General features: G+C 38.5%; 2 protein-coding genes across 4 annotated transcripts; one reads left to right on the plus strand and one right to left on the minus strand.

The window, feature by feature from the left end:
- Positions 1-204: 204 nt before the first annotated feature.
- LOC139952258 (choline dehydrogenase, mitochondrial-like) lies at positions 205-12,052 on the plus strand. 3 transcript variants are annotated; one of them, XM_071951332.1, is made up of 2 exons: positions 205-355; positions 5,031-12,052. In XM_071951332.1, the coding sequence occupies exon 2, from the start codon at positions 5,051-5,053 to the stop codon at positions 6,854-6,856; it is 1,806 nt and encodes a 601-aa protein (XP_071807433.1). In that variant the 5' UTR covers positions 205-355; positions 5,031-5,050; the 3' UTR covers positions 6,857-12,052. The 3 variants fall into 3 exon arrangements, with proteins under 3 accessions (XP_071807433.1, XP_071807435.1, XP_071807434.1); XM_071951334.1 differs by lacking the exon at positions 205-355 and adding an exon at positions 2,332-2,507; XM_071951333.1 differs by lacking the exon at positions 205-355 and adding an exon at positions 3,441-3,578.
- Positions 12,053-12,169: 117 nt separating this feature from the next.
- LOC139952260 (snaclec jerdonibitin subunit beta-like) lies at positions 12,170-13,303 on the minus strand. The gene is made up of 2 exons (XM_071951335.1): positions 12,995-13,303; positions 12,170-12,798 (listed from the first exon to the last, which is right to left on the minus strand). The coding sequence occupies exons 1-2, from the start codon at positions 13,257-13,259 to the stop codon at positions 12,623-12,625; spliced, it is 441 nt and encodes a 146-aa protein (XP_071807436.1). The 5' UTR covers positions 13,260-13,303; the 3' UTR covers positions 12,170-12,622.
- Positions 13,304-14,085: the final 782 nt, after the last annotated feature.

A 14,085-nucleotide genomic window follows, 5' to 3' on the forward strand; every position in this document is an offset into this window, starting at 1 on the left:
CGTTGTTATTGTAGCCTCATCTTCCCGGGGGGGGGGGGGGGGGGAACGCTTAGATTTGTATACCGTCCTGTGCGTAATCCTACCTCCATGCTACTACCGACCGTCTCAAAAATTAATTTGAAAGGTCGCTCGCCTCAGCTATTTTTAAAGAGCGCCCTCAAGAGTAGGAGTAAACTTATCGTCTTTTGACACAAAAACAACAAGGCGAAGCGCGAACGTAAAGTCATGTACGTGTGGGGTTGTCGATCGTCCCCCAGATTTATGTAAAAAGATGTAAACAAAAATTACAACCACTGACTTCCGAGAAGTTGTGAATTGATGAGAAGAAGGGCTCGAGCCGAGTAGGAAGGACTGAGTAAGTTTTGTAACTTTATCTAGAACCTTTTCACCGAACTAAATGAACAACCTCCTGACCTTGACCGACTGGGACTACCGTACCGCGCGCAGAACCCACTGACTCAGTAGACAGTAGGGCGAAAATGGCCAGGGTCACTGATGATTCCTGCAGTGCAGCAATGTACACACACAACACGCCCGTCCTAGCTAGACGTACCCTTACACACAACTACAAGGCCTTAGTAAGTTAGTTAGTACATAGAGCTAGTGGTTAGTACATGTTGTTTGGAGGTAGAAATATTCTACCTCCATATGGTTAGTATAGTGCAGTCGAATGCTGGTCAACTCGCACGCATGCAAACTCGTACACACACACACTGACCAACTCGTACACGTACCAACTCGAAAACGCAAGGATAATCATCATAGATTAGATTGCTCGATGACATAGTATTACTCACTACTTTCTGAAATATTACTCTCACACAGACTCAGAGAGTCTGTAATGTTTGGAACAAACTACCAGCTGCAGTTGTCCATTCCCATTCAATCAACCAAGGTCCTTGCTCTATGATTCAACTAACATCTTCAAAAATGGCATTGACGATTACCTCACCAAAAACATTGACATGTCATGTACAGTTTTGCAGGATGTTTACAACAGGATATATGGAAATATTAAGTTCATTCTCTTCTGCTCTCACATTTGACTTTGCTACTTCCATTGCATTCAGTACCTTGCAGTTAGTTTTGTGTGAATATGGATGGGCGTTTTATAAGGCTTCATTTAGCCTTCATTATGCAGAGCCCGAATCTACAGGTATACAGGTAGACAGTACTCGGTAGTCACTACTAAACTACTAGCTAGAGTACTTACTACTTTTTTCTAGGTTTCGCCGTTTGGCGTTGTATGGAAAGTATAATTTAGTAAACAAGTTGTCATGTATGGAATTTGAGCCATTGCATCGGTGAGGTATCAAGATATATTTGGCTTGCGGTAAACACCATGTCACAAATTTATCAATAATAATTTGTTATTCTACAATTATCTATTAAAAATCAGCACTTTACTTTTGTATTTAACTAAGTGTTGTAAGTTAGTGGTTTCACCAAAGGCTGCGCCGGATGGGAGATTAATTAATTAATTAATTAGCCTGGTAGAGCCCAACAATTGACGGGGTAAATAATTATCACTGGCAGTTTCCCACGTCTAGTTTCACTGCCGCATGGACTCAAGTGTTTAGAAGAAAGGTGGCATACTAGGGTCTTCGGAGTTGACATTTCAAATCAATTGCATGAATGTGACGTAAAACGTAAGACGCATATCGGGTCCTTTGAAAACGACCCCCTCCGTAACCGTTGTTATTCGTCAGTGTTCTGCGGCCTTGAAATTCTCCTTTCAGGTGGGCTTTGACATCAGACAAATAAAAATAAAGTTCGAAGTTGTTCTTGGTTCTGTAGCCTATAGGCCTATAAAATTCTATCTCAAGTCTTCAGTGCGTGAATATAGGGTACACGAGGAGACAAACTTGCTAGGTGAAGAAAATTAGAGAAAATGTCAGACACCATGCTGGTTGAGATGTCCCTGTATTATAAAATTTGAAATAGGCCTACATCCTCGATAATTTTTTCTATAAATTTATTACAATAATGAAGATAGTAATTATAACCGTGGCTTCTTATAAATGCAAGAGATGCAGAGAGCCTGTGCGTTTGAGTAGGGAGAAACTCTGGATTAGACGCCTCCAGACCATTCAACCCCATGGTCTGAACATCCAAGAAGGAAACGACTAATAAACCTTTTGTTTTGCCGTCTCCTTTTTTCTCCATAGCCTTTTAGCCTAAGCCTCATTCTCTAATAAATTACTTTTTACCCAACCTCACCACCCTTGATGTTGTCCTTTGTGTTTCCATCTTCTTACTTGTGGTCAAGCCAGTCCCTTCCCTTCACCCCCCCCTTTTTTTTGTCCCCCTATTCATTGTTTACCCCTGCTTTTTTATGTATGCTTTCTAACCCCATTCATGTATTTCCACTTCACTGCTTATGTTTCACTTAGTTACCTGTTCATGTTTGTTGTGTTGTCATTTAGCCTTCGAGAAAGACTCTGCTAGGGTCGAAACGTCAGGCCATTAACTATTTTTTGCATTTATACTCTCGGTCCATTCGGTTGGTAAGTTGTTTGCAACAGCTAATTCTATTTTCTCGCTTCTTATAAATAGCACTCATATCCTTCACACAGTGATGCTCAGGGCATGGGACTATGTTTGAATTATGAGACATAGGCCTACTCCTTATACATCTGCAACAATACTTTATAAATTACAAGGTGTTGTGGTGCATTACTTTTACAATGAGTCAAATTATTAGTGTGCCTGTGGAAGGTCAAGGTATGAGTTCAGATTAAAAAGCAGGTTTTAAAAGCATTGTCTAATCATGGAGGTAGCTCCATGGTCTAATAGGCTGTTGTTTACCGATAAACTTTGGAACCAACATTAATCAGTAGGTCCTATTTGAGTGGAGCAAACATTGTATTATCACCCGATCACACAATTGTCTTGCGTAAACAGTGAAGTGTACTTTGTGAGCAGGGCATTAGGGCTATGTCTCAGGAACTTAAACACATTGTACATATTATGTAATACAGAGAAAAAGAGAATTTGAATGGAGGAAGGAATGATCAGCCCGAGCCCAAGTACAAGGAAAGTTTCTTGGCTCTATTAAAAATTAGTTGTTGGTGTGGGTTGTTTTCATCACCATTAAGGTTGCTCTGTTGGGGTGTTTGTTTGCTTTGAGAAAATTTATTTTTTAATTTATGCGTTTATTTTTGCTGGTGGGGGGGGGGTGGTGAATTGTTCGCACCATTAAACACATTTCAATTTAAATAATGAATAGCTGATTGCCAAGAGTTTTTATGACTGCATGTGATTGATTAACCGAGCCTGTCACGCTTGGAAGAATTTGTTTAGTGAGATAATACCACGGAAATTTGCCCTGGGGCTACTTATACATCACCAACAGTGTACAAAGTTTCAACCTTTGTTCAAAAGGGATCATAACAAGGTTGGGTGGAAGTACATTGGACTCGCAACTAAATTTGCAGTGTAAAAGTACCTACGTAGTTGTAGTCTCTGTTGAACAAGTGGCACAAATATTACAAACACCTCATTGTGTGTATGTACAGCACATGTACATGTAAGGACGATTTATCAAAATAGTGCTTTCTTTGTTTTAAGTGCTGTAGGTAAGTGCCCAACTGTTTTCACAGTAAAGCTTTTCTGGGGACAATTATTGCCGTGAATAGGCCTTGCACTGAATTTTTTTACATTATTTATTATTTTACCTGGATCAGATGAAGACCTGATCCTAAAGCAATGATGTTGTCTAAACAACTATTTTTCTGACACATAAACGTCTATTCAAACTGCATTGCACGTAGGCATATGTATGTTGCTTGTTATTTCCTGCTAAATTTTGTATGAGAGAAACAAAACTTTATGTGTGAGGGATTAGTTTTTGTTTTGTTTTCTGCCTGTTCTGTTCTCAGGGTGTCCTTTACTGTTAAGGTTTGAGGTCCACTAGTGCTGGATTTTTTTAATATAGGCAATTGTTTTCAAGGTCTTGTGAATAATCCCTAACCAGTGTTTCATTGTGTCATTGTCAGTATGACACTAGGTGCTTACAGTGTTTCTATACATTATTGAATTTGTTCCATCTGTTGAAGAACGTCTGATCATTAAACCATGACTAACTATGTGCCTTTTTATATGGCTACAATAAAAAATACATTGTCATTTGTTAGTGTACAGTTACATGTCTGGCACAGCATGGAGGAAATTTTCAAGCCACTCACATCAACAAATTTTAACACATTGATCGTTCAGAAGGACCCTGCAAGCAGGCTTCATTATAAATATGATTAATTATGTGGTGCATGTTTTAGATTAACCCATCGAATTTGAGAATTGAGCAATGAATAAAAGTGTGATGGATCTTCAGCTTAGATCAAGTTATATCAGGAACCAATGGTTCGCAAGGTGGCTCGTCAGTGACATGCAATAATTAGCACATTCCCATCAAAGTTGTAGTGTGACAGCTATAGCCATGTTGTCAATGTGACTATGAGCAAACAGTACTTGGCTAATTTGTACACGAGTTCATTGAATGAAAGTGAAACACTGGTGACACAGATGATTGATCAGTCAGCTTAGTAATGTGGGTCTCAGACGGTTGATGATGAACACTGAACAGTCCCCCAAAGTGATGACAAATTCGTTAAAAACAAAGTATTTGATTGAGTACGCCCTAATGTTGAGAGCAAATTTAGTGAAATTGCACAGAACTTCATGATTTTGTAATAGGCACCTATTATAAGTCGCAGATCAACGTAAAGCCATTTTAATATCACAATGCACAGAGGACCAGTTACCAACAAATTATATGTTGATCTGCGACTTATTAGGCCCCTATTTGGTAACCAGTGATGCAACCAGCCTCAACAGGCTGAGTCAACAAGACTAGTCCAACCATCATCAACTAGTTTGCATTAGATCAGAGTTAGTCAAATTTCATATTCGTGGATATATTTAGCTCTAGGTCCTTGATCGAACTTGCTCTAATCTTTAACCCTGAATTCTTTTTGCAGTTTGTATTTACATCACAAATAATGACATGAAACTTTTATTTTTCTTTTCAGAAAGTGCCTTTTTAGCCAAGATGATGACTTGCAGATCAGGTGGACTTATGAGGAATGCACATCGATGGGGCCTGTCACTATGGCAAAATATTCAACTCAGACTCGTCCCAGATGTAGGATGCTGCAGACACAGGGCCTTCCATGTCTCAAGCACTGTCCGCAAAGACCACAGCGAGTACACCCATATCATAGTAGGTGCTGGGTCGGCAGGGTGTGTCCTTGCAAACAGGATCAGTGCTGAGCCTTCAAACAAGGTCCTTCTCCTAGAGGCTGGCCCTAAGGACTACTCCTGGAAGATCCACATGCCTGCTGCTCTCATGTACCCTCTCTCTAACGACACCTACAACTGGTACTATACCACTGAACCAGTACCTCACATGGGGAACCGTAAGATGTACTGGCCACGAGGTCGGGTCTGGGGTGGCTCATCATCAATTAATGCCATGTGTTATGTCAGAGGCCATGCACTTGATTATGATCGCTGGGAGAAGGAGGGGGCAGAGTCCTGGTCCTATGCCAACTGCCTTCCATATTTTCGTCGAGCACAGACTCATGAGCTTGGATCTGATGACTATAGGGGAGGTGATGGACCTCTGCATGTTTCCCGCGGAAAGACAAATAATCCTCTCTTTCAAGCTTTTATAGATGCAGGAGTTCAAGCCGGATACCCAGCCACTGATGACATGAATGGGTATCAGCAAGAAGGCTTTGGTTATATGGACCTTTCCATTCACAAAGGCGTTCGTTGGAGCACTGCTAGCGCTTACCTCCGCCCTGCCGCTAAACGTGAAAATTTAACCGTCACTTCCAAAACTTTCACAAATCGTGTGCTCTTTGAGGGCACTAAAGCAGTAGGAGTGGAGTACCTTGAGAAAGGTGGGGTCAAAACGGCTAGAGCGTCCACCGAGGTCATCTTGTCAGGTGGAGCCATCAATTCGCCACAGCTTCTGATGCTCTCGGGTGTAGGAAACGCAGATCACCTGAAGGAACATGACATTCCAGTGGTGGCTCATCTTCCAGGAGTTGGTGAAAACCTGCAAGACCATCTTGATCTTTATGTGCAGTATGAATGCACTCAGCCGATCACACTGTACAAGGCACAGTGGAAATTCCCCCACAACATGATACGTATCGGTCTAGAGTGGTTCCTGTTCCAAACTGGTCTTGGTGCCACACCCCACTTAGAGGCAGGCGCCTTCATAAGAGGTCGCCCAGGTGTGGAACACCCTGACATCCAGTTCCACTTCCTCCCATCTGTTGTGATCAACCACGGCCAAGATATGGGCAACTGCCATGCATTCCAAGTTCACGTCGGATCGATGAGAGAAACAAGTAAAGGCTACCTCAAACTGCGGTCTAAGAATCCTACGGATCATCCAATCATCCAACCCAACTATTTGGACACTGAAATAGATCGTTGGGAGATGAGGCAGTGTGTCCGTCTCGCTCGAGAGATCATTCAACAGAAAGCTTTGGACCCTTTCCGTGGACGTGAGCTCCAGCCGGGACCTAAAGTAGAAAACGACGACGATCTGGATGAGTTTGTCCGCCAGACAGGTGACTCAGCCTACCACCCATCGTGCACCTGCAAAATGGGAAGTTCTTCAGATCCAATGACGGTTGTTGATAGCCAGACTAGGGTCTTAGGAGTCGAGAATCTGCGTGTAGTGGACGCCTCTATTATGCCAAGTGTTGTCAGTGGAAATCTCAATGCACCCACAATCATGTTAGCTGAAAAGGCAGCCGATATTATACTTGGTAAGAAACCGTTACCAAGATCAGATGCTCCGGTGTACCATCCAGCCTCCTTGGAGACCCAGCGCTAATCTTCAATTTCGTACTGTCGGTAAATGTTCGGTACCATGGCTCAAGTTCAGTACCATGGCTCAGGGAAGCCCACAAGACTGCGGGGCTCGAGCCCAAACTTTTAACTGGACTTTCTGACTCAGTTTTTTGCATCGTTAACTGTTTTAATTTGATCAAACACCAAGACATAATGTGGTCGTCTTGCCTGTGTCACTCCACTGCAGGAGGAAAGCCTCTTCACCAATTCTCCATCTCATTCTATCCTGCGCTCTCTGTTGCCGAGCAAGGGTTAATGCAACATAATGCAACATAATGTACATGCTGGTAATAGAAAAAATAGGACTGTCTCTACGGGTATTAAGATACACATTATATCATCACTCAACAGGTTTTATAATCACACACAAAACCAACAGTTTTTGTGAGAAACTGCTATTCTTCTGAACAAAACTAACTGTCCTTGGGACTACCTTGAAATGAGCGTAAACTTCAAACAACTGTAATGACTTCAGATTTTATAAATCCTATCAAGTAACAGTTTGATTATGGAAGACTGATACTTCATTGTTTTGAGGGCAATGCAGATTTTCCTTTGTAAAAGGAACCTTTGTGAAAAATTTACTAAAACATTTCAAGGGGCACCATAGCTGTGGCCAGGTGCATAGAGGAATTGCCTCTGTTGTTTTCACAAAGTATGAGGCCAGCAGCCAATTTCACAAAATGCTGGGATTAATCCTATATCTCAAGATAGGACGAGTAACTTGATCATCTTACTTGGGATGGGTTCAATGCGCCCTAACATGGATCCATGTATGGAACTTTTAAACTCGTCCTAAGTCCTGAGATTAATCGTAAAGCCACATGTACAATGTACATGTAGGAAGAGTTTGTTGAAATCTACACCAAATGTGTGTCAGGCCTGTAATTAAACAGAGGCCATGGATGCCCATGGGTGCCCCTTCACAAAATGTCATTAGACTTTACGATGCATACTCTTTGAAAAGGAAAATTGCCTTGCCCTCTTTAAAGATGAAATTCCAGTTACTAAACAATAGATGGATTGCACATAGCATCATCGACCGCCATATTTGATGATAATCAATGGAAAAGTGCATGTGTGTACTCGCTGCGCACAGCTCTTAGCCAATGATAGCCTTGAATGTATGCACGTTTCATCAAAGATGGTGGTCAATGATGACATGTGCAATCCATCTATTCAGGTGGACCTTTACAAGTATTTCACATAAAGGCGTACAGATATTTTCAAGAATTTTTTTTTTTTATTATATTATATTTTCTGTGACATAATTCATTTTCTAAATTTCCTATTTTTAGTAACATTGGGATGTTTGTGATGGTGTACAGTGTATTATGTTTCAACTAACAAAACTGCTGCCACCAGCATGCTACACTGTAGTAGTTTCATTTAAACCCGCTCTACTCATCGGCGTGATTACAGTTTTGTTTGAAATTGCTGCAACCAGCATACTTACAGTTACAGTTTTGTTCAAACCTGCTGCCGGCATCAGCATGCTTTCTTGTTTAACACCAACAACAAACATTGTTAAAGGAACACGTTGCCTTGGATCGGTCGAGTTGGTTTTTGAAAAGTGTTTGTAACTTGTGTTGTTAAATGCATATGGGTAGGAAGATGTTGTAAAAGTAAAATACAATGATCCACACAAACGTGCCTCGAAATTGCTTGGTTTTCCTTTTACCTCGTGAACTTACACGGTCGGCTATTTATGGGAGTCAAATATTTGACTCCCATATATGGCCGACCGTGTTAGTTCGCAAAGTAAAAGGAAAACCACGCAATTTCGTGGGCAAATTTGTGTGGATCATTATATTCTACTTTTAAAACATCTTTTGAACCATTGTATTTTATAACAAACGGTTACAAATGCTTTTTGTAGACCAACTCGTCCAATCCAAGGCAACGTGTCACTTTAAGATCAATAACAAGTGGATGTAAAAGATAAATACATAATTATTGTAGATATTTTCCTCTGCAGTTTTCTCATGTTTTTGTGTTTTTAATGTTGCACTTTGAATTTTTGGGTTTTTGGTTTCAAGTTGCAAGCAAAAACATTCAGAGGATTTAAACAGAATGAGTTGACAGTATAAAAAGGAGGAAACTTTTGGTACATTAATTGTATTACAAAACTAAAAAGAAATGGACAATCTTAGAAGAGTTCTTTAAAATAGTATTGTAAAATAACAAATTAACAATTGACAATTTACTAATCTCTAATGTTTAAATAGAAATGCCTTTCTGATCAAGTGTGGCTTTATTTATAAAGAAAATTCCGTCTGAAATTTTGTATTCATTTGAATACTGTATCCTTTGAAATGATATATAACAATCTGCTTTTGAAATATTTTGTAATTAATTATCATAAGAACTTCATCCTATGCAACTCAATAAGTAAACGCCTGAAATTTATGTTGTAGAATCTCACTGGACAAATTTTCCTTGATATCTAGATTTTTGTATGGTACCTTCTTGTATAGGGCAAGAGAGTTTAACATAGCTTAAAGGAACACGTTGCTTTGGATCGGTCGAGTTGGTCTTTGAAAAGCTTTTGTTATAAAATTGATATGGTTAGAAAGATGTTGTAAAAGTAGAATACAATGATCTACACAAATATGCCCCAAAATTGCGTGGTTTTCGTTTTACCTCGTCGACTAACACGGTCGGCTATTTATGGGAGTCAAAAAGTTGACTCCCATAAATGGCCGACCGTGTTAATTCGCGACATAAAATGAAAACCGTGCAATTTTGAGTGATACTTGTGTGGATCATTATATTCTACTTTTAAAACATCTTTCCAACCATATACATTTCATAACAAACGGTTTCAAACGCTTTTTTATAGACCAACTTGTCCAATACAAGGCAACGTGTTCCTTTAAAGGCAGTGGACACTATTGGTAATTGTCAAAGACCAGTCTTCTCACGTAGTGTATCTCATCATATGCATGAAATAACAAACCTGTGAAAATTTGCTTTCTGATGCTTGATTTCGAGACCTCAAATTCTAAATCTGAGGTCTTGAAATCAAATTCGAGGAAAATTACTTCTTTCTTGAAAACTATGTTACTTCAGAGGGAGCCAGTTTCTCACAATGTTTTATACTATCAACCTCTCCCCATTACTCGTTACCAAATAAGGTCTTATGCTAATAATTATTTTTGAGTAATTACCAATGTCCACTGCCTTTAAAGGGCAAACTCATGAAGGAAATTGTTAATTTGTGATGTGACATTTTAACATGTTCAAGAGGCACCAAGGTAATGACATGGGGCATTTGGGCAATTGCCTCTGTCTGAAGTATCAAGGCTGAGCTTGAACAGTGTACAGATAATTGATTACTATTTTATCCCCTTACGATAACATCCAATGTGTACATGTACACTTCTTCTATATGGAAAGGTTTGCGATAAACACCATGTAATGACTATCTCTAAATGAGTTGGGGTGGTTCTTAAAAGAACCGTTGGTTACAACTTGACTTTTCGATCAGTATGCTCTGATCGTCTTCTGAACTTTCCTTGTTAGGGCAAGAGAGTTTAACGATCAGAGCATTCTTTAGTCATTACATGTACATGGTGTTACCGCAAACCTTTCCATATATTTTTTTCCAGCATGCAAAGTTTCAAATCCTACTTGCATGTATTGGACTTCTACAATAAGCTACTGTTGCTATGTGCATAGCTCACTGGTTTCTATGGTTACAATGGTTGCTCTTGGTATAACACTATGATTGCTATTGTTATGGTTTACTGATGGGCTACTCGTACCCTTCTGTCTTCCAACAATGGAAGTAGGCAGGCATGTACACCCTGAGCAATACAAGTTTCCATTATTATTATTATTATTATATGCAATGGCTCAACACAGTGGTTGCTATAGGTACAGTGCGTCATAATAAGTCCTGCTTTAAACCAACACACCTAACCTAACAGTATGGGTGTTATAAAATAGAATATAATTTTTGTTTGTTAATTAAATTTCAATTAGAAAGATTGAATTGCTGAAAAATGTGTATAATGTATTCCTCTAGCCATTGCATTCTAAAGTTGATACAAAAGTATGTTTTTAAAAGTGACAGATATTTCTATTTTCTATCAGAGTTAAATCTTTAAGTTTTATTGTATTTTGAGACCATTCTACGGATTACATAATTAAGCAAGCCTTCTAACGCAATCATTTGGAACTATTGTATTTTACATAACCTTTTTACATTTGTTTTGTTTTATATGGGCTGTATCCAAATCATCTCATGGTATTCAAATTGAAAGCAAATGTAAACACTTTTTGTGCAAATTAATCTATGCTCAAATTGCTTTGTCATATTAACTAAAAAATTTGTTTTGTTTTCCTTCAATATTTGTTTCTGTATTGATGTTCAGGTTACTTGTCAGCAGAATGAAAACAATTGTTTTTGCATCATCAATCAGACAAAAAAGGGTGTCTTTAAAAGTTCAGCAATGTTTTGGGGGGTTGATGCTACATGTAGGCGGCAGCAGACATATCAATTGAATCCATTGTTTTCTGAAATGTGCGCATGCTCAGAAGGATTCGAGGCTGCCAACTAGTATCCCATACTCCTCCATTATGAACATTTCCTTGAAGAAATCGTCTTAAAAAAAATAACTACATTCCAAATAAATTTCTTGATGGATTTTGTATGAATTCTGTCAAGTACATGTAGCTAAGCATGTTGTTTTCTGCTTAGCCAAAATACTGAGTTGCATGAACAATCTGACTGTGACTGGTAGGCTATCTGGCCTGCCAATTATTGCAGGTTTTCTATTCACATACATGTGCATGAGAGATGCTTAAAGCAGATATCATTATTAAAATTGTGTAGTCCTACACAATTTTTATAATTATTGTGAAATGTTTTCAGTAGACTAATAGTGATAACCTTTAGAATTATCAGAATCAAATGTGAACATCTCTTGTTGTATTTAATCATACATAGATTCGTGTTGATATAAGTACATCAGTTTCAAATAGTGTGCCTTTGATTGTCTTAAAGTGCTTTTTGTAAATATGCCTCTAAAACTCTCTCAACTCGGTGATGCCTCTAAAATTCCCTTAACTCAGTGATGCTATTACTATGTTATTTCCTGTTGTGATTTATGCATTCTTGATTGAAATTGTAGTGCAGAATAATGATATTAAAACCTTTTAAAGCAAATGGTAATCTTATTGTCTATTAATGGGTGATTTTTTTCCCCCAAAAATAAATAAATTTTAATTGAATAATAACTCGTAATAATTAGTAACAGCGTGGTACTGCTCTGATATTTTGTTGTGCTCATAACTATGTTGAAGGGAGGCTCATAGATTGGTTTTTGTCATTGTAATGCTAATTTGTTCTTCAGAAGAAGAACAATGCATCTGTCCCTGTTTAGCGAGGTGGTGGGAATATCAAATCGCATCTCTGGCCGCAGCGTCTGCGAACGGTCATCAACCCTTGGAAATGTGAGATTTGTTTCATACATGAGCCAATTCTCAGATTCAATTGTTTGTGTGTGAAAATTAGCCAAACTATAGAACTTGGAAAGGAATCTTTTCTTTAAAAAGTTTATACTGTTGATTCCAATCTATGATCGAACCTTGAACAAAATTATTTTAGAAATATGCACAGAATTTGGTCTCTTTTGCATTCTAAAAAAGAAGACTGATTAAAAACAACAATAAGTAGTTACACTTATGATTTAGGCATTGATATTTTAAGCAAAGCCCTTGTCGTCAGCTTTTTTCATAATGTTCAAAAGTGTAGAATTGCTTCAGTTTTCTTGCATATTGCATGAAACAATTTGTGACATCCAGCATCATTCCATTTGTTGTCTGTGAACTGCATTAGAACACATTTGCCGTCACCGGATGGTTGATTTACTCGCCACTGCGTATCAATTGAAACACCCTCCCCAACAACCCAGGTATCTGAATGGTACAAACAATGTGAAAAAAAAACAACTAACTAATGTCTTTAACAAATCCACATAGTAGGCCTACAATAAAAAATAATGTACAGTTTTTTGTTTTTTTTTTTTTTTTTTGTGTTTTTTTCTTTCTTAAAAACAAAAGCTACACTGAACAACATTACGCTTATCAACTTTGTACATTTGAGTTTACGAACCTCCAACGTTGCTGCAGTCAATCCAAACTTGTTTAGAGAAATTCAGATGTTTTATCTCTTGCTCAGATTGAGGCACTGCCATTATGCTACCCAACCTGATGCATTCTTGCTTTGCCTCAGACCATGGTAGGGCTGCATCAGTGACTTTGTAGCAATGGTTTCCCCATTTACTCCAAGAAGGCGGACATCCACCTCCAATAGAAGCCAAACACTGCCCATCACCAGTGGGCAGGCTGATCATTATCAAGATCAGCAAGAGCTTCATAGTTTTTATGTCTTATCAAAATAAACTAATTTTCAATAAATGTCTTCCTCTCCCAACCAGTTCAAAATAGTTACTGTGCATTAGCAAAAAGAGCTGCGTCACACACACACACACTTGTCAGGCACACTATGGTTTCACATACATCAACCTCATGAAAATGGGCTGTTTTGATCACTGAGCTGTGAATAATATTACCAGTGAGCTGTGAATATGACCAGTAAGCTGTGAATAAAAAATGATCACACAAATTAATTAGACAATTAATATTGAGAAAATTTATGTTTTATTGAAAAAAAATATCATGGGGGTTGACAGTGGTTCCATTTCAAGGAAGTTACCTATCAAAAGGTGTTTGGGGCTTTGCACCAAAAAGCCAATTTTGTTGTCATGTGAACCACCAACAACCTGTCTCTATTAGTCAAACATTCAGCCAATAGAAAGTGAGAATGCAAAAATTAAGGGGGCGGGGCATTGGTGTGAACTGGCTTCAAATTTTCTCTTGAGGGCGCTCGAACTTTCCGACGAAAACATGAATTTAAAAGGTTAATTTCTGGAGTTCTGTCACAGAGTTTTGACCGCAAAGTACACATTAAAGTGTAACTTAATGCTTATTGTTGTCTCCATGCAGTGAAGAAGAAGATTGGTAAGCTATTCTTGCATCATTTATCTCAGTAAATAGCGCACAGGAGATGTTTTTCAATGAACGTAAATTGTAACTGTTATAAATATAATAAATTAAAGTTATTGTTACCCTACTTCTATCTGTCTATTCTATTTCTAGTTCTAACTTCTATTTCTACTTTACTACGAACACAAGCATAGAGGT

Source organism: Asterias amurensis, chromosome 20, assembly GCF_032118995.1.
Source record: "Asterias amurensis chromosome 20, ASM3211899v1".
Lineage (NCBI taxonomy): Eukaryota > Metazoa > Echinodermata > Asteroidea > Forcipulatida > Asteriidae > Asterias > Asterias amurensis.

Bases quoted from the DNA above. Each gene is read 5' to 3' on its own strand.
- LOC139952258 (XM_071951332.1), top strand. From the start codon at position 5,051: ATGATGACTTGCAGATCAGGTGGACTTATGAGGAATGCACATCGATGG.
- LOC139952260 (XM_071951335.1), bottom strand. From the start codon at position 13,259: ATGAAGCTCTTGCTGATCTTGATAATGATCAGCCTGCCCACTGGTGAT. The intron at 12,799-12,994 runs GTTCGTAAACTC...TGTACCATTCAG, and splicing joins TGACTGCAGCAACGTTGGAG to ATACCTGGGTTGTTGGGGAG.